The sequence below is a fragment of the Thunnus maccoyii genome, chromosome 17, assembly GCF_910596095.1.
Source record: "Thunnus maccoyii chromosome 17, fThuMac1.1, whole genome shotgun sequence".
Lineage (NCBI taxonomy): Eukaryota > Metazoa > Chordata > Actinopteri > Scombriformes > Scombridae > Thunnus > Thunnus maccoyii.
Genome location: NC_056549.1, coordinates 23,143,623 through 23,162,320, shown reverse-complemented (window position 1 = coordinate 23,162,320; position 18,698 = coordinate 23,143,623). Strand labels below are relative to the sequence as shown.

Below are 18,698 nucleotides of genomic sequence, written 5' to 3'. Positions count from 1 at the left end.
CTCTGTGGTATACTATACTATGCTATACTATACTATACTATACTACACTACATTACACTATACTGTACTATACTATGCTATGCTATACTATAGTATGCTATACTATACTACACTATAGTATACTATGCTATGCTATGCTATACTACACTACACTACACTATACTAAACTATACTATAATATACTACACTATAGTATACTATGCCATGCTATACTATACTATACTATACTATGCTATGCTATGCTATGCTATATTATACTACACTACACTACACTATACTATACTATACTATACTATACTATGCTATGCTATGCTATGCTATACTACACTACACTACACTATAGTATACTATGCCATGCTATACTATACTATACTATGCTATATTATACTACACTACACTATACTATACTATACTATACTATGCTATGCTATGCTATGCTATACTACACTATGCTATGCTATACTACACTACACTACACTACACTACATTACACTACACTATACTAAACTATACTATACTATGCTATGCTATATTATACTACACTACATTACACTACACTACACTATACTACACTATACTAAACTATACTATACCATACTACACTATAGTATACTATGCTATGCTATATTATACTACACTACATTACACTACACTATACTATACTACACTATATTAAACTATACTATACCATACTACACTATAGTATACTATGCTATGCTATACTATACTGTACTATATGATACGATACGATACGATACGATACTATACTATACTAAAGGGTTCATTCCAAGGTAACAAAAACACGATTTTCATTTTCAGGTGATTACACACTAATTATAACATACTTATAAATAATATATTACATTTCTGCCAAGTCTGTCCCACTAGATGCCACTAAAATCTACACACTGCACCTTGAATTTCTCCCAAATAGTCTCATAAATAAAAAAGCAATAAAAAATCATGACATGTTGTAAAGAAAGGGCTGATGATCTTGATGATCATTCAATCATAAAGCAATCATTCATTACATCTTTTGATAGGTACCAATACCACACATCAGCAGAACAGTTTACAATAGCAGCTATATGTAGATCCTATTCTACCAAAAAGAAAATTAAATATTCAATCTATTTGTATCAGTGAATCACCACTACTCATATATAAGTCTGAGAACTACAATCAAATGGTTGCCATGAAATTAGGAAAAACCTGAACAGAACATGCAGTGTCATCTGATATACTCCACATTGATATACAGTAAATCGATACACTTTATACTGAATTCCTTGTACTTGCTTGTAGTCTGTAGGTCAAGCTCTCCATCACTCCTTGGTCCCCATCAAAGACTTTATTTTTTGCCTGGCTGGTTGGTGTAGGGGTTCTTGTGGTTGTCTAGACTGGTGTTAAGAGTGGCAACGCTGCTGTTGCTGTCTGAGTTTTTGTTCACGCCACCATTTATCTCTCCCCACTGTCTGGTGTTGTAGTAGTAGATGAACAGGAAGAAACCTGACAGAGAAAGATGGTCACCCATAAGTTCAGACTGTGAAATATACTGCTCATTTAAGTGTGTTGAGTGATAATTTTTAAAGGAATTGCTACAAAACTTAAAGCTCATCCCTATTTTACACTTATTACTCTACTATACTATAGATTTTATTTTCACAGTCATCCATCCTCTACTTTCCATTGAATATTTCATTCAGTGCAAAATATTACTTTACTTCAGCCAAAACTAAGAGTAAATCAAAACATTTAAAATGTAATAAACACATCATTTGAAAGATTATTATAGAGCTGTAGGATTATATCCATGTGGATACCTTGGAAAGAGTTCAGGGCCGTGAAAATGTAGTAGGAGGGGATCCGGAGGGCACCATAGGCGAAGAAGGCAAACCCCCATGTGATGCCCAGCATGCAGCACAGTCCCAGTATGGTTACAATATTTTTGCCATTTCTGCTCATTTGTGCGTTGCCTGCTTTGGTTCTCTTGAGGCAAAAGAGCCAGGACAGCATGATGATGAAGGTAGTGAAGGTGAAGAGGAAGACCAAAACATAGTAGCCTATGTTGACAATGTAGTGGACGTCACTGTCTGTTATCCAGCACCTTGGAACAGAAAGAGAGAAGGAAAGTAAACATGGTTCTATGGTATGATGATTTATATTAAATATATAATCCACAAAGTGCAAAAGTGTTTGTGAAAATGCAGTCATAACTCACATGGCTTCATTATTTTCAGTGTTATCCGTGTGGATAACTTGTTCACCATATTTTCCTAAAATGAACAGGACAATCACCACTATACTCGGAAGAACTGGAAATGGAAAAAGGAAATAAACAGCAATGAGTTATCAAGTCCGAAAGAGTTACAACCTTTTTCAATCATTCCTTAAACTAAAAAAAAAGAAAATAATAATATGAATTTACCCCAGCTGGTGATGGAGGCTTTCAGTATGTAGCGATGAATTGAAATGTTGCCCCCTGTGTACAGCTGCAGGCAGAGGTGGAAGGCCTGCACAGCAAACCAAGTGAAAGTGGCCAACATGAAGTAGTGCATGAACGCCGCCATGATCTTACAACCCACTGAGTTCTTCATTTTTGCCACAAAGCTGTTGATCAGGAAGGTGAGGTTAAGCATGAACATGGCCAACACGAGGTGGATGAGGAGCCAGGTGGTCTTACTGGTCTTGTTCTTCCTGTGAGGAGAGATGAATTAATAAAGAGGTCATGTATGTCAGAATTTATTTGAAAGTGTCCATGATGTTTTTGATTGCTGATGGACAAATACTGTGTTATGATTACACTGTTGACTGGAGGAATGAATGAACAAATGATGATGTTATCTTCACAATTTTGATAATTGATTAATCGTTTCGTTCATTTATCGCACAAAAATGTCAATCACTAGTCTGAGCTTGTGAGAGGATTTGCTGCTTTTCGCTGTTTTACATCATTGTAAATTGAAAGCCGTTCAGTCTTGGATTGTTGGTCGGACAAAGCAAGATATCTGAAGTCATCACCTTGGGCTCTGGAAAGTTGTGATGGGCATTCTCTGACATTTTATAGACTAAACAATTAATCATTTAACTGAAAAACTTTTGGACAGATAAATCATAAATAAAAACAGCCTAGAGACCTGAGGGGTGTTCCATCAACGCAGCTAAAGAAAGCTGCGCTTACTTGAAAAAGCCTGGCTAGAATTAACGTCAACTTTCACTTGAGGCTCAAGCCGTTCCACTAACGCAGCTTAGCCATGTCTAATCAATGCTAAGTCTAGCCAGACTGGAATAAGCTTGAAGTGTGCGTGTGCACGGAGTACATAAGCAGCCCAAAACAGTCAGTTGTCGAAAAGACAATACTATGTCGCAAAAAGAAGAGAAAACTAGAGCGGTGTTCTTCTCAGCAGTGGAACAAACTAGCTGATGAAACTATATGAAGTATATAAACGAGTTTTCACCTAAAAGGGCAAAACATCTACAATTAAGAAGGTGAAGGAGTTGGCTTGGCACAAAATTGATGACAGATTAAATGTATACCTGTAGGTGGGCAGTGATAGCTTAAAGGTTAGAGGAGCGAACTTATTGCTATAAGGTTGATGGTTTGATCCTGCCATCTGGCTTGATGAGTCTGCATTGTGAAAGGGAAGAGCACCACTTGTCCCTGTTCATGGTTTTATCTTTATTTGTTAATAAATGAGCATTCAGATCAGTGACTGTGGTTATATTATCACTAGGCTAGATAACATCAGCAGTATGTTTAAAATTACGATGTAGGCAACTTAAGAGAACCAACTTACCAACATTAACATTCTCTTTGACACATCTTCTCTTTCACAGGACATCCATTTACAAGCATCAGTGAAAGATAAAAATTAAGTTTCAGTTGGAGATAAAGAAACTGGAGAAGGATATAAGTACAGTTGAAACTGCTTAGAGCGATCACATTGGTCTGGGTCAAATATCACTATAAGCAGATGATTATCATAACCATCTCTTTTTCTTTATTTTTCATGCAGAATACCATCTAATTGACATTTGTATATTTATTAGCCTACATGAATATAAAGTTACTGAATTTTATTGACTGTTTCAAAATACAGTACAGCTGCTTCAAATGTACAGTGTGCGCATTTTTGAAGCAGCGGGTTCTGACTTTTGCCAATGACAAGTTCCTTATTTTCCTCAGTGGCAGAACAGGCGGAGATAGCGGTGAAATTTACTTAAATTTCTTCCCCCCCTTTTATTGTCGTAAGTTTTGGGGAGAGTAACTTACTTAAGTGTTTTTGTAAAAGTCCCCCACAGCTCTTCTATTTTATCTTTCTGAACACGGACAAGTGATGCAAGTGCAAAAAGACACTTGATGGAACCATCTTTTGAGAATCTGTTTCCGTCCATCAGACATTCTTTGACATGCAGCTGAATTAAGCTTGATCGTTAGCCTGCCACGAAGCAGGCTAGTTCTGCTGACTAAGTTACCATGGTTACTGAGCTGGGACTCATATACGCCACAGTGATGGAACAGAACTCTCTCACTTAAATTAGCGAGGCTTATCAAAATAAGCCAGGCTATCCTGTTTGCCAGCTTGATGGAACACCCCTCAGGCTTTTCACTTGAATGAACCAAAACATAATAATAGTATTACATCACTAAAAATATTAAACTAAACATTTTAAGTAAAAATAGAAAAGAAACATTACCGTCACTGTAAAATGTGACTGTGGTCATCTGTCAATAACAAACCAAACTGACTTTTAGGCAAAGCTGAATTCAAATCAATCTACAATAAAAATGCTAATAGCTTCACTCTGAATGTCAGTGAATTTCCTGTTCTACAATACAATGATATTTATTGACTAGTTTATAAAGGGAGAGAGCAAAGGCAGGAGAGGACACTTTGCACACTGAACATTGTTTCATTCATTTCATTTTATGATCACGAGTTAGTTAATTACCTAAATCACCTTTACTTCTTCACCTTTACTTAAAAGATTTCACACAAAATTTATCCCGTCACAACAGACAGTGATGTAGTCACTAATTTAAACATCATGAAAATTATGCTTGAAATCCTCAAGATTATCTGCTGGACTGGAAACAAACACACAAACAGTCATGCACGTATCAAATGCAAACTCTGGCAAAAAGTCTATTTAAAACCACAGTCATATAATATTACATAATCTTATGTACATGTATAAACAGTACATTATTTTAACTTCCTTGTTCACTAAACAGTGTTTACAGTGCAGTAGTGAGCTGAAAATATTTCTGTGACCATACATGATGAAGATGACGGATGTTTTATTTGCGTACGGCATTCATTTGGTACACACTGCTGTTTTCATCGCACTCCAACAATGAGACTACTATTTCAACAATCTCATTTACCTGTGTACATATCTGTATTTAGATGAGATGTGTATGAGTGCTGGGTGGATGCATTGTGTAACATAATTGATGACCTCTCACAGTTTACGTTCCCATCCCACTCACACGTTAACGGTTCCTCACTCGGGGACTAAAGCTTACTGTGATGTAGTTCATATATGCCCCCAAACTCTGTAACGCAGTAGATTTTATAATGTGCACCAACATCTATTAGTTTAAGACACATCTTTTACAACTTGCTTTCACCTAGAATCTTTGACTACATCTTTCCTCATCTAAAGTATGTATGGTTTTCTTTTACGCATGTAGTAAACCTGTCCAAAGACACACCCTGCTGTGGCAGCATTGCAACTGAATGTATAAACTCACAAAAACAAATGTAAAATCAAGTGTCAAGTGTCTAGTCTAGTCACAGGTATGTATTTTTTCATTTTAAGTTATTTTTATTTTCTTTTAAATGTCACCTTTCTTTGTATTTTACCTTATATTTTCCTGTATTTGTTTTTAATGTCTACTTCTTGCATGTATTTTTCTTTTTTCATCTCTGTGAAGCTGACTGTTTTGCATCTCTGAAGGGTGATACATAAATAAGGTTTTATTACTGTTACCTCATAAGGAAGTGCATGAAGAGGACTATGCCGAGGAAGAACATGGACAAGCCACAGCCAACTTGAGTGATGATGGTGAGGGCGTTCAAATCAGAACTAGAGATGGTTTCATTGAGGGGAGCCTGCAAAGGGACAAGAAAAATAAACACTTTTAGGCATTTAGTTACAGGCATTGGCACTGGTAATGGTTTAGCTAGGAAGTGCAATCAGCTAACATGGGCATACAAATATGCAAATATTTGCACCCTAACGGGAATGAAAATTAAAAGAATGCAGCTTAGTATATCATGCAAATATTACAATAGAAGTAAAACGCACCAATAAGATAGCAAAAAATGTCAAATGCGAACACCGGCATGTAATGTTGTCTCCATCTTGTATTGTCTCACATCCATCATCTGTCCAGTTTGGCAGGTTTCCTGCAAGACAGGAGCAGAGCATGTAAACAGTGAAACCAGAGGGTTCATAAATCCATCAGTTTCAACAACCCTCTTTAAAATAGTTTAAAACTTTTAAAGTAAAAATACTATTATGATAAACTCAGGATGTAGATTAAGGTAAATACAAATCAAAACATTCAAACAAATTTCGCTGTGAGGACACACTCACACTATTAAAGACGCCCGCACATGAGCCAATCCCTGCACATGTGGGGCATGTTCCAGTCAAACCAAAGTACCACAGTTGTGTGCAGACTATCTAGAAATACTTTATAACATTTACACAGCCTTGTGCAATCTATTGTGTATGTGTAGTGCATTACATCCCACAAGAGTTCTTCACTGGATAAAGTTTACTATTAGAAACAGACATAATTGACCTTTTTCGCAGCAAAATTACAAACTAATGATATCAATAATGGCTCTTCCCCATTTAGGTGTCCCAGTAATTGCGTATCTACACTGTGCGATAGCGACAATCTTTCATTTTCATTTAGACCTTTTTCATAGCAGACATTGTTACTTGTCATAGAATTTGAAGCATAGGTGGAGCTAATGCTACGTTCACTTCATATCTGTCAGAGTGTATTTACAAGCAGTGTAGGGAAAAATTTCACTGCAACCTCCTGTAACTCCAAGCAGCAACAACAAACAACCTAAAGCAAATAACAAAAATATGTTCCAACATACAATAACATTTCTAATACAATCATATAAAATATTACATCATAAAGACAACTGCTGTTATAAGCTGTTATAAGCTGTAAATAGCTGTCTAAATCCTAATATAAGTGAAATTAAATGACGATCGGTGAGACTAACACATGCAGATTCTAAAATAACCCAAAACATGGTCAGCCAGATGAGAGAGCAGACAGATTATGCAACATCAGTATGAGATCTTTGTTTTTTCTTCTTTTCTCTCCCATTAATCATCTCAGGACCCCTCAGATTTATCTGGTGACCCTTTGGAGGGGCCCAGCCCCTAGGTTGGGAACCATTAGACTAAACTAACTGTATATAAAGTAGTTGAAACTAGCTCCACCTCCAGCAGCTACAACAGTAACATGCTGCTCTAACACTGATGCTTCAGTATTAATAATATAATGATGTCATATATAATAATAATATATCAGTCAGAAGGACCAAACCACTACTTTTACTGCAATATTTTAACTACATCAAACTGATAATACTTATGTACTTTTACTTAAGTAGGATTTTTCATGCAGGTTTTTTACTTGTAATGGAGTATTTTTACAGTGCTGTATTGGTACTTTTACTTAAGTAAAGGATCTGTCTACTTTTTCCAACACTGGTTGTGCTTTAGCATCAACATCAATATGCAAATTAGTGGGGAAAAATACCTTCACCATTCCATGATCGGCAACTTGGAACTCCTTCCTGCAAACAAAGTAACAGAGCTGCACTGACAATGTGCTCTTGGACAATAATGAAGTACAGATGATACATATTTAATACAGCACTTTTTTTTTTTTAACTTACGTATTTCAAGTTCCGAAAATTGATGGATATTTTGTCTGTGAGATTGGTGATAGCAACTCCCATTTCAATTGCTACAACTTCATCATCTAAAACAGTGCTGTTCAACTCATCCTGGAAAAATGCAACAAAGTAGTAACATGATCATATATGTAAGCTGTATCAATGAAGGTGAAATTACAGGTATTTTTCTTACCTGAGCCATATTGTTGAATCGCAAAACAGCTGCAAATGCTTCACTCACATTCGAATCGAAAGCTTTTTCAAAAGCTTGTTTTGACACTGTAACAGATCTTGAAAACGAAGGCAGAAAATCTCTGCTGTCTATAATCTGCAGGAAAGAGCGTAACAAGTTTGTTGTCAAAACTATATAGTGTACCAGTTTTAAAGTTGAAAAAATTATGAAACTATCAACTTCAATTTAGTCCAGTTAAAATATTGGAAATTATTTAGCCTCTTTAAAACATTGAACTGTTTGTTTTTAAAGGTTTAAGCCTTCAGTAAATGGGCTCGGGGCCCAGGACCAGAGACAGTGTAGGGAAGTGAAATGTCATGACAAGTATTGGATGGACTCCACTGAAATTGGCTACACACATTCATTAGGTCAAATTACCAGAAAAACTGATGACGTTCCCATCAGCCTCAGCTCTACTTTTTCTGCTAATTAGTCAATGTTAGCATGCTAACGTGCTAAACTAAGATGGTAAACACATCTTATCACATCCAGAAAACATACTGTTATTCTGAAATCTATTATACCTTGAATTTTTGCTGACATGGTATGAAGGTCAAATAAAAGTAATGCACCCACATTCATGGAGTCATTCGGAGATAAATAAGCGAGGGACACTTCGTCTACATCCTCGGGCTCCGTTTTCTTCACTACGGCACCCGTGACTCCCCCTCCTGCATTCAATTCAGCTGAAGACTCATTGAAAGAAGCAACGATGCTGGCAATATCGCTCATGATTTTACTGTTGACAGATGGAAAAGCATGGCTTATATATGTGAGATATCATGTGCAACTCTGTAATCAGTACTTAGTGTCAAAACCTAAATATACACAATACTAATACATTTTCTCTGTTTTAATTTCATTGTTTAAAGGATTAGTTTGACATTTTGGTATTTGCTTTTTAATGGCGAAAGTTAGATGAGAAGATTGATACCACTCTCACATCTGTGCGTTAAATATGGAGCTGGAGCAGGGAGGCGATTAGCTTAGCATTGCATAAAGACAGGAAGCCGGTCGAAACAGCTAGTTGGCTCTGACTAAAGTTTAAAAAATACACCTAAAAACACCTCTAAAGTTCCCTAATTAACACATTTTATCTTGTACGCTTAATCCATACATAAACGGAAATATTGGAAATGTAAAATGCATAGACTGTATAAAAATATGGACGTATTCACCGTGACGTCACCCATTGGTTTCTGGTGAGTGGTTTTGAAGCTCAAAGTCAGCCGCTCCAGCCGTCGCCACTTTGGCAGTGTGTGACTCTGTCTAACTCCTGGCCAATCCAAAATGGGTAAAGAGCAGGGCCGAATGGCTGAAACAAGCCACCTAGCAGCTGGCAGACTCAAAGCAGCCATGTCCTTCATTATGCATAATTTTACGGCTTAATAAAATTTAAACGGGTGAGTTATAAAAATAATTCACCCCCCGTGCAGTTGTCACGAATGGGGAAATTAGCTATAGAGATCGAAACCGTTTTTTGTACCAGGCTGTAGACATGTTCATTTCTGCTGTAAAGTTGGGCATTTTAACATGGGGGTCTATGGAGATTGACTTGCTTTTGGAGCCAGCCTCAAGTGGTCATTCAAGGAACTGCAGTTTTTGGCACTTCTGCATTGGCTTAATTTTTCAGCCCCAGAGGTTGCCGCTTGGTAAAATGTTGTGGTTTTACGGCAAGTTACATGCTGTAACTATTTCTGGGCAAACAACAGTGATTTCCCAGAGCCTTGTTGTCACCATGAGGTTGCTGGGAAAATGATCATTTTTACTTATTTGTTTGTGTATGGATCAAACAAACACAATTTAACATGTAAGAGAGCCTTAGATGTGTTGGTAGCACAAGTTTATTAACTTTGGACAGAGCCGTGCTTGCTGTTTCCACCAGGTTCTTCTCATCTAACTCTCGGCAAAAAGTGAACTAGCATATTTCCCAAAATTCCTTCCTTTAGAGACCAGTTTGTAGGATTTAGTGGCATCTAGCAGTGAGATTGCAGATTGCAACCAAATGAATATCCCTCCCCTCACCCTCCACTTCCAAGCGTGTAGAACAATCTGTGGTTGCCGCGAAACTTGCAAAAAATATAAAAAGGCCCTCTCTAGAGCCAGTGTTTGGTTTGTTCGTTCTGGGCTGCTGTAGAAATATGGCCTTGCAACATGGCGGCCTCCGTGGAAGAGGACCTGCTCTCTATGTAGATATAAAGGGCTCATTCTAAGGTAACGAAAACTACAATTCTTATTTTCAGGTGATTATGCACTAATTAAAACATTCTTATTAATTATACATTTCATTTCTGCCAAGTCTGTTCCACTAGATGCCACTAAATTCTACACACTGCACCTTTAATAAATTAATGGAGTATGTCTTACACAGCTTGAGCAGGGTCAAGTTCTCCTTTTTTATCAACTGTTACATTTTGTTTCAAATTAATTGTCCTCTCAGGCTTTTTCACTGGATTATTACAGTTGAGGCAATGGCTCCCTGTACTTGTGAAGTTGATGCTGTACTTGTCCTTGATCCATGGATTTTGCGTATCTGACAACAAAACATTTAATGGAATATACTGTAAATAAGAAGCAGAAACCTTCACAAATTCTTTTTTTTTGCTTATCTAAAGGGAGCTCACCCATTTTTTTGCAGTGGTCTTCATTATAAGTAGAATTTTCACACACAGTTTCTGTATCCAAACATCTAGCATGGCAAGATCCTATTAATGGAAACAAAGTCAGTATGTAACACCCAGTAAAGAAGAAATATAGACCAATATAGACCTGGTGGGACAAAGCTATAAGATCTAATATTATTTATAATATTTACATATTTCTTTGAAATTAACTAAATGGAGGGGAGGTTAAGAAAAAAACTGAATTGTAAAATTCATGAAACCAAAATTGTTTGATTCAGATTTAAAAATGTGATTGTAAGAAAGTTCATTCATAATTCCACATTTCCAATTTTTAAGTTAAGTGCAAATTCAATTGTTTTTTTTATCAGCTCCATTTTATTAATTGATTTTTCCACTCCATACTGAATGAAACGCCATGGCTGCAGCAACATGGCAGACTTCATGAAGTCAGGTGTGCATATCAGGTGTGTGATGATATGCAGCAGAAGTTGTTCTTCATGGTATTTAGATCAGATAGAACTTAATTAATCCTGAAGGAAAGTCTTGTGCCGGAGATTGCTCAGAAATGACAACAACATGAGAATAAAAACAATAGAATAATAAATGTAAAGTATAAGGAGTATAAGGAGTAAATGCTAACACTAGTGCCCAATATGGCGAGGACCATACAAGGACCTGCTTGATGACCACGCCTGCTATCATCATTATTATTAGTCATATTTCTATTATTATTACCGTTGTTATTGTTATTATTGTTGTTATTATGCTACTCTGTGTCTCTTTCCCCCTCCCTCCTTCTTTCTCTCTCAACCCAAATGGTCCAGGCAGATGGCACCCACCTAGAGCCCAGTTCTGCTTGAGGTTTCTTCCTGTTAAAGGGGAGTTTTTCCTTGCTGCTGTCGCCAAGTGCTTGCTCATGTGGGAATGTTGGGAATCTGTTAAATAAAGAGTACAGTCTAGACCTGCTCTATGTGAAAAGTGCTCTGAGATAACTTCTGTTATGATTTGGCATGCAGGGGATGAGAGGCTTTGTCCATAATACTGAATAGTTTCCTCAGCATCCACCTCTCCGACACCTCCACCAAAGACTCCAGTTCCACTCCCAGGAAAGAACCCGCTTTCCTGATGAGCTTATTGAGTCTATCAGCATCAGCTGCCTTCACCCTGCTGCCCCAGCACACTACAGTGTAGAAGATGGCTGGCCACCACCGAGTGATAAAACATTTGCAACATGGTTTGTTCTGCAGATGATGAAAGAGCTTAGTCTCCTGAGGAAATACAGACAGCTCTGACCTTTCTGCCAACTTCTGCAGGTGGCAGGACTGTAAACAGTATCTGAAGTCTGAGGTGTAGAGTGTGAACAGAAAGGGACATTCTTCAACAAAGAAGAATGTTGTTTAAAAAAATGAATTTAAATTTTTTTAAATGTTTTTTTTAGTTTTTTTAAGTAAATTCTAAATTTATTTTTAAGATTTAAAATGAGAAATGACAGGGATGCAGAAAAAGTTCTCCTGACTTTGTTTAGAAGTTTGTGGAGATAAATTCTACTCTTGTTTTGAAAGGGCGAAATGTCACATGACTTCCTGTCTACGGATGACCATTGTGCTTGTCGTCTGCCATGTTGCTGCAGCCAGGTACTCTTGTAGAAAAGTGTAGAAGATATGAGCTTACCGTTGATCATTTGACTGGAGACACAGTTTGGTTCCTTCTGTGCACTGCATTCCTTTGCTGCCAAGCAATATACAGTGAAGATGATTAAAATGTCATTGTGTGGTGCTCTCAGAATTGAAAAATGACACTGGGAAATATAAAATACAGTTATGTAATATCACCTGTGAGCTGAGATACTGTGGCATTGCAATGCGTCCCATTCAGGACACACAGATGCACTTTTCTGTTGATATGCCACTTTGAAATGCGCAGTACAAGAGAATCATTCTTATCATCCATTTGAGGCCACTCTGCACCCCACAGACGACGTGTTACTTAAGAACAGAAATACAGTTAGACTTTTATTTTGTTGCTGATGTAAGTTTTTTAAAAATGTCTTTACTCTAGTAGGTTGTACTCACGTTTAGATGCATTTTTCTGCAGAAATATTATGCAATTGTCAACTGTTGAGTGGTAAAGAAGGCAGTTTTTTTTACTGTCACATAATAATCTCATAATAATCTTATATCTCTTACATACTTTTACACAATATTTAGAGCAGTTACACAAAAGCAGAACTAATTACACACAAAATGTAACATCCACGAATAATAAAATCGCTGACAGAGAAACAGGCACACCCATCATGTCACCAGTCTACTGCAGGGCTAAAGGTCAGACTATGTTTTAAACAAACTAGTTTGGACAAAGTGTCGTTATTGTGTGTGTCGTTGTGTCTATGGGTTTGCCATTGTTCATTCATGATTTGTTACTTAAAAATGTTACAACAGACACATTTTAGTAGGAATTTATTGTTAAAAATAATGTTTGTTGTTCAAAATCTGATAAAAATACGTCATTTGTCCATGAATATTGATAATGAATGCGTCATATTTTGGAGGGAAGTTAGCTGATTCAAGTGTTTATTTTGTTTCTTTTCATTTAAACATTTATAAATATGTGCATTGTTCCAATCACAATTTGTCCAAACTAAACAGAGGTGACAGAATGAAGACATTAAGATCAATATCCTAAATTTGCTTCTTCTGTTGTGTTACATATTTGTAGCAGTTTAAGTGAAACCAGATACAAACAAATTCTGTATAGCTTCTTTTGAATTAGTTGGATTACTACTATTAGTGTTTGGATCTGATTTATGTAATTGCCAGCGATGGTCTTTTCGTTGTCACTGTCAGAAATTCCTGGCTGGTGTCAATGTGTTTTTGTGACTATGCTGCTTGTAATTACGGTCTAAACAACATGAACTGAATGTGGTATAATATGGAAGTGCCTGAGAGGCAAACACACATGGATTCCCTCATGTTAGCCAAAGTCGTCTGTTTAAGCTAATTCAATTTCATCAACATAGTTGTACTGGTCAGATTGGGCTGCTTGTGGTTTCTCCTACAAGTTAAAATATGTTGCAACACACATTTGTTAACATTTTACCGCAAACACAGGAGTAATTTGAAAACAATGAGTAATAAATAAACTAAAGCCTGACATATATACAACTTGTGAAAATAAATGACTAATTAAAATATTTATAGTGATTTTGACTTACTCTGCGAATAATTTTGTTTCCTGCCAATGAGACCATTGAAGTTATCAGCAACAATGAAGATTATCTTCTGTTTAGGGGGACAATTTTTGTAATCCAGAACAAAATTTCCTCCTTTGGCTGGAGGATCATAATAAAATCAGATAAAAAGTGAAACACAAAATACACATTCTTAACACAATATCTTTACATATTGAAATAACCATAATAGATATTCAGAATTTTTGTTCAAAATGTAATTTCTCAGGAGAATAACACAATGAGATACTATGGTTGCAATCAGGCTTCATTACTTGGAGATTTTGTCTACTTACCTTTAAAAGTGGAACAAATCCACAGAAGACACATCAACAAAACCCAAGTCATCCAACTCTTTTGTGTCATGTTTATTTGATGGCATTAAGTCTCGATCGAGATGTGTGATCCGTTCACTTCTACAGTACATGAAAAACAATAATAAGTATTTTTCCAAAATACTTTTTTCTATCAACCAAAAAAGATATGACCTATACCTACTATGACCCAAGTCTTTTCATTCTTACCTGTCTCTGGTTGAAGTAACGTCAAACCACTGAACAGTAGCACTACAGTGGTAATGAACCTTTTGGTCAGATGAATATATGCCAAACTGACTTTGCATAATTGCCCTCTGCAAAACTTTTGTCTTGCAAATTATGGTTCCACTCTCCAATGCAAAAAAAAAAAAAAATCCAAGATAATGTTACACTTGGATCAACGTACAGTGATGATGTAACAGAATGCAAGGAATGAATGGTGGTTGTAATGTAATGCAACATGTTAATGTACAGTAACTTCTGTAAAAAAAATATTATTGTCTGCTTAGAATACAATATTTTGTAATGTATTCACAACATTAAATAGCCTACAAACCCAAGAGATGGTTTACATTTACAAAAATGTCCTTAGGAACCTCATGAACCTATGAAGGATCATATCTGCAAACTACTACCTTTAAAATATGATTTAATGCTTAATTAACGGTCACTGTCTCAGGGCAGTACCCCCACATTATGATAAAATACCCTCTAAGTCCTCCCCACAGTATGATAAAAAGCCTTCTAAGAGTTCCCCACATTATGATAAAGTGCCCTCTAAGGTGCCCGCACAAAGGAGGAAAAATACAAAAGTTCTGTAATGACCACTGTCCAGTTATGGGTAAATCAGGATGAAATGCCCTGTAGAGTGCCTCTATATGTGACAATCTGGAATGAAGTGGAAGAAAATGTGATGGTGCCATGTAAAGAACCCCCAAAAATGAGAAAATATGATGTGCCCTTTAAATGAGGAGGATGTAATGCAGTGCCCTGTGATGCTGTTGTAATGAGGTGACCTGGAGGTTCTCTATGGGTGCCCTTCTAGTGAACAAAAAATATAAAAGAAAAAAAAAAGAAAAAGTGCAATTTAGGGTTCCCCTAAGGCTAACACACTGAAGTGCAGAATAGGCTGCCCTTTCACCCTTTCAGTGAAAAAAGGTGCCCTACACGGTGCACTGTATGGGAGAAAAACATTGTGAAGTGGGGGTATCAGGTGCCCTTTATATTTTTTTGCCCCTGCCCCTGAGACAGCCTGAGTCCGCCACTGTGCGTGATGTGCTCTAGTGCCATCTTGGGGTTTGATCTGGTACTAACCTGTATCTCTCCTTGTTCTGCAGGTGACTGCTAGTGTAACCTGGAACATCTGAGCGCCCACAGTGCTCCCAGGTTATTTAAGTCCTGGCTGCAGCACAGCTCACTCTCTCACTGACTCTCTGACACTCGGATGCTGCGCTGCTGCATACCTGCTCTCTCCCACAGGCAGCCCTTTTGATTTGGTTGTTGATTTAGTTCTTTGTTTTACTTTCTTGCACCTTACAACACACACACATACACACACACACACACACACACACACACACACACACACACACACATCTTACACTCATGCACACCATAAACTACTGCTACCACTGATTTCCACACCCCATGCTTGAAATATTTAGTTAACTCTTTAATTTGGTTTAATTTAGTTTAATAAACTTATCTTTTGTTAAAACTTGACACTGGTGTGTCTCTCTTGAGTCAGGTCACAACATATTATTTAGGTAAAAGTAATCAGTGCAAAGCCCAGTGCCCAAACCAGTGCAAATCAATAAACTCAAAAGTTGAAGGCTTCTGTGGTATACTATACTATACTATACTATACTATACTATATTGTAATTCTGCTATTAGCTTGTATACTTTAATTCTGTGAATATTACTAGTATTTTGTGGCTTTGTAGTTCTTGGTAGTAGACCGTGTTTCTGTTTCTCAGTATTGTATTTCTACTTCTGCCTCCTCTGTCTTTTGTACCAGTGAAACCTTTTGCATGTGTGTCTTTCCAAAAAGACAGATCCTTCCTCTGCTGCTCTTCTATATTAAACTTTTTTTTTCTTGCTGAGTTTTTGTTTCTCTAAATTAAGGGTTTAAGTACAGAGCTTGTTGTATGCTGTAAAATACACTTAAAGTCTTACTTCATGACAAAAAAATAGTTAAAGGATCAATGTGTAGGATTTAGTGGCATTTAGCGGTGAGGTTGCAGATTGCAACTAAATGAGTACATCTCCCCCTCCAAGCATGTAGGAGAACCTAAGGTGGCCACGAACTCGCAACAAAACAGGAAAGGCCCTCTTAAGAGTCATTGTTTGGTTTGTCTTTTCTGGGCTACTATAGAAACATGGCAGTGTTACATTGCGGCCTCTGTGGAAGAGGACCTGCTCCCTATGTAGATATAAATGGCTCATTCTGACAACGATTCTTATTTTCAGGTGATTATACACTAATGAAAACATACTTATGAATATTATATTACATTTCTGCCAAGTCTGTTCCACCAAATGCCACCAAATTACACACACTGCACCTTTAATGTCTTGCAAATAATCTCATAACTAAAAAAGCAATAAAAAAAAATCATGACATTGTAAAGAACGGGCTTCATGATCATTCAAAATAAATTCAGATTACATTTTTTTGAGCGGTACCAATATCACACACCAGCACCTACACTAACAGGGTGTGACAGTGACATCAACAGGACCAAAAAGAAAATGAAAGATTCTCCCTATTTGTATCTATGAATCACCAATACTCCTATATAAGTCTGGGAACTAATCAAATGGTTGCCATGAAATTAGGAAAATCCCGAACAGAACATCCAGTTTGACCTGATACACTCCACATTGATATATCTTTTTTTTTTTATCTTTCTATCTTTTCATGCTGGAACTGTTGAAACTGAAAAACAGAGCCGGTGAGTCTAGTCCTTTACGTGGATAAAAATCTAGCTGTTTAAGTATTTATAGCATCACATTAAAAACAGAAACAGGAAATGAAACTATCAATGAAATTTCCTATGTCTTGTGGGATTAGATTTTGCATGACTCATTGTTTGTTATTTGAAGGCTACATTCATCTTATACATCCTTTTTTTCCCCACTCTCATAACTGTCTGTTCAGTATGAAGCTACAACCAGCAACTGGTTAGCTTAGCTTGGAAATAAAGACTGGGAAAACTGGGAAACAGCTGACTGTGTCCACAAAATTTGTATAAAAACCGAACTGCCAATTTGTGGTTTAATGGGGGGGGGGTTATGTGCCAGACTAGGCTACTTCTTGTCTTCGCTGTTGTTTCCCCCCTCTCGACAATAAAGCAAATAATTGTATTTCCCAAAATGTCAAACTATTCCTTTAACTGAGACAATAAAGCTGCATTAAAATAGTTGTATACCCTAACCCTGTTCTGCAGTTCCACTCAGCTTAATTAAGTAAAATTTTGAATGCAGGACTTTTACTTATAGCACAGTGTGAAATACTTCAAAAACTGATCTTTTTCCAAAAAGTCATGTTACTATTAAAAAAAAAAAAAAAAAATTCCACTGCTGCGAGTGGATGTCGAAACCTCATAACCTGGTCAAGCAAACCTGAGGGCAAGCAAGAGCATTTGTGAACTGACCCTTTAATGAACTAACAGTGGATCCTGCCTTGTCCTTAAGGGGACAACATTGTGGTTTTATTGCATCTATTCTGACACAAATTAAATACTAATGTGGTGATTAAGGAACAAATCAAGAGGTGGCAGAATGAATGGAACAAAGAAAGTAAAGGAAGATATCTTTTTAAAAATAAACCATTAGTTGGGATTGCAGGGTCTGAGGAGAGACTTATAACAAGATTGAGGAATGGTCATACTGGTCTAAACGGTTCTCTTTATGTGATTGGAAAGCATAATAATGGAAAGTGTGAATATGGTGGAGAGGAAGAAACAGTGGACCATGTTTGATTGCATTATCAGAAGTATGTTTCAGTATGGAGAAAGACGTTTTAAAGAATGCACTAAGAAATATTGGAGAACAAAATATTAGTAATATTATGTGTTACTCTGTATTCTAAAGTGTTGGAAACTCCTCCTAGAGTATTTAAGATTAACAAGATTAATGAATAGAATCTGAGAAAAATTAATAGTATTTATTTATGTATTATGTTTCCCTTTTTAAAATTAATGATGATTATTGTGTTTATTGTTTAGATTGTAATTCTTTGTCTGGTAGAAATATTAGAGAGGGCAGATCTGTAGTGCACACTCCACATCAGTGGGTGGCGCTAAAGCACCTTAAAGCTGTTTGCCAACCGCCAATAAAACTAAAGGAAG

General features: G+C 36.7%; 1 protein-coding gene across 1 annotated transcript; it reads right to left on the bottom strand.

Annotated features, from left to right (window-relative positions):
- Nucleotides 1-875: 875 nt before the first annotated feature.
- Nucleotides 876-12,907, bottom strand: LOC121882061 (adhesion G-protein coupled receptor G2-like). The gene is made up of 15 exons (XM_042390023.1): nt 12,872-12,907; nt 12,632-12,784; nt 12,471-12,527; nt 10,800-10,880; nt 10,543-10,708; nt 8,752-8,914; nt 8,137-8,271; nt 7,944-8,054; nt 7,805-7,841; nt 6,316-6,416; nt 5,998-6,119; nt 2,429-2,697; nt 2,222-2,315; nt 1,824-2,107; nt 876-1,509 (listed from the first exon to the last, which is right to left on the bottom strand). The coding sequence occupies exons 2-15, from the start codon at nt 12,747-12,749 to the stop codon at nt 1,352-1,354; spliced, it is 1,896 nt and encodes a 631-aa protein (XP_042245957.1). The 5' UTR covers nt 12,750-12,784; nt 12,872-12,907; the 3' UTR covers nt 876-1,351.
- Nucleotides 12,908-18,698: the final 5,791 nt, after the last annotated feature.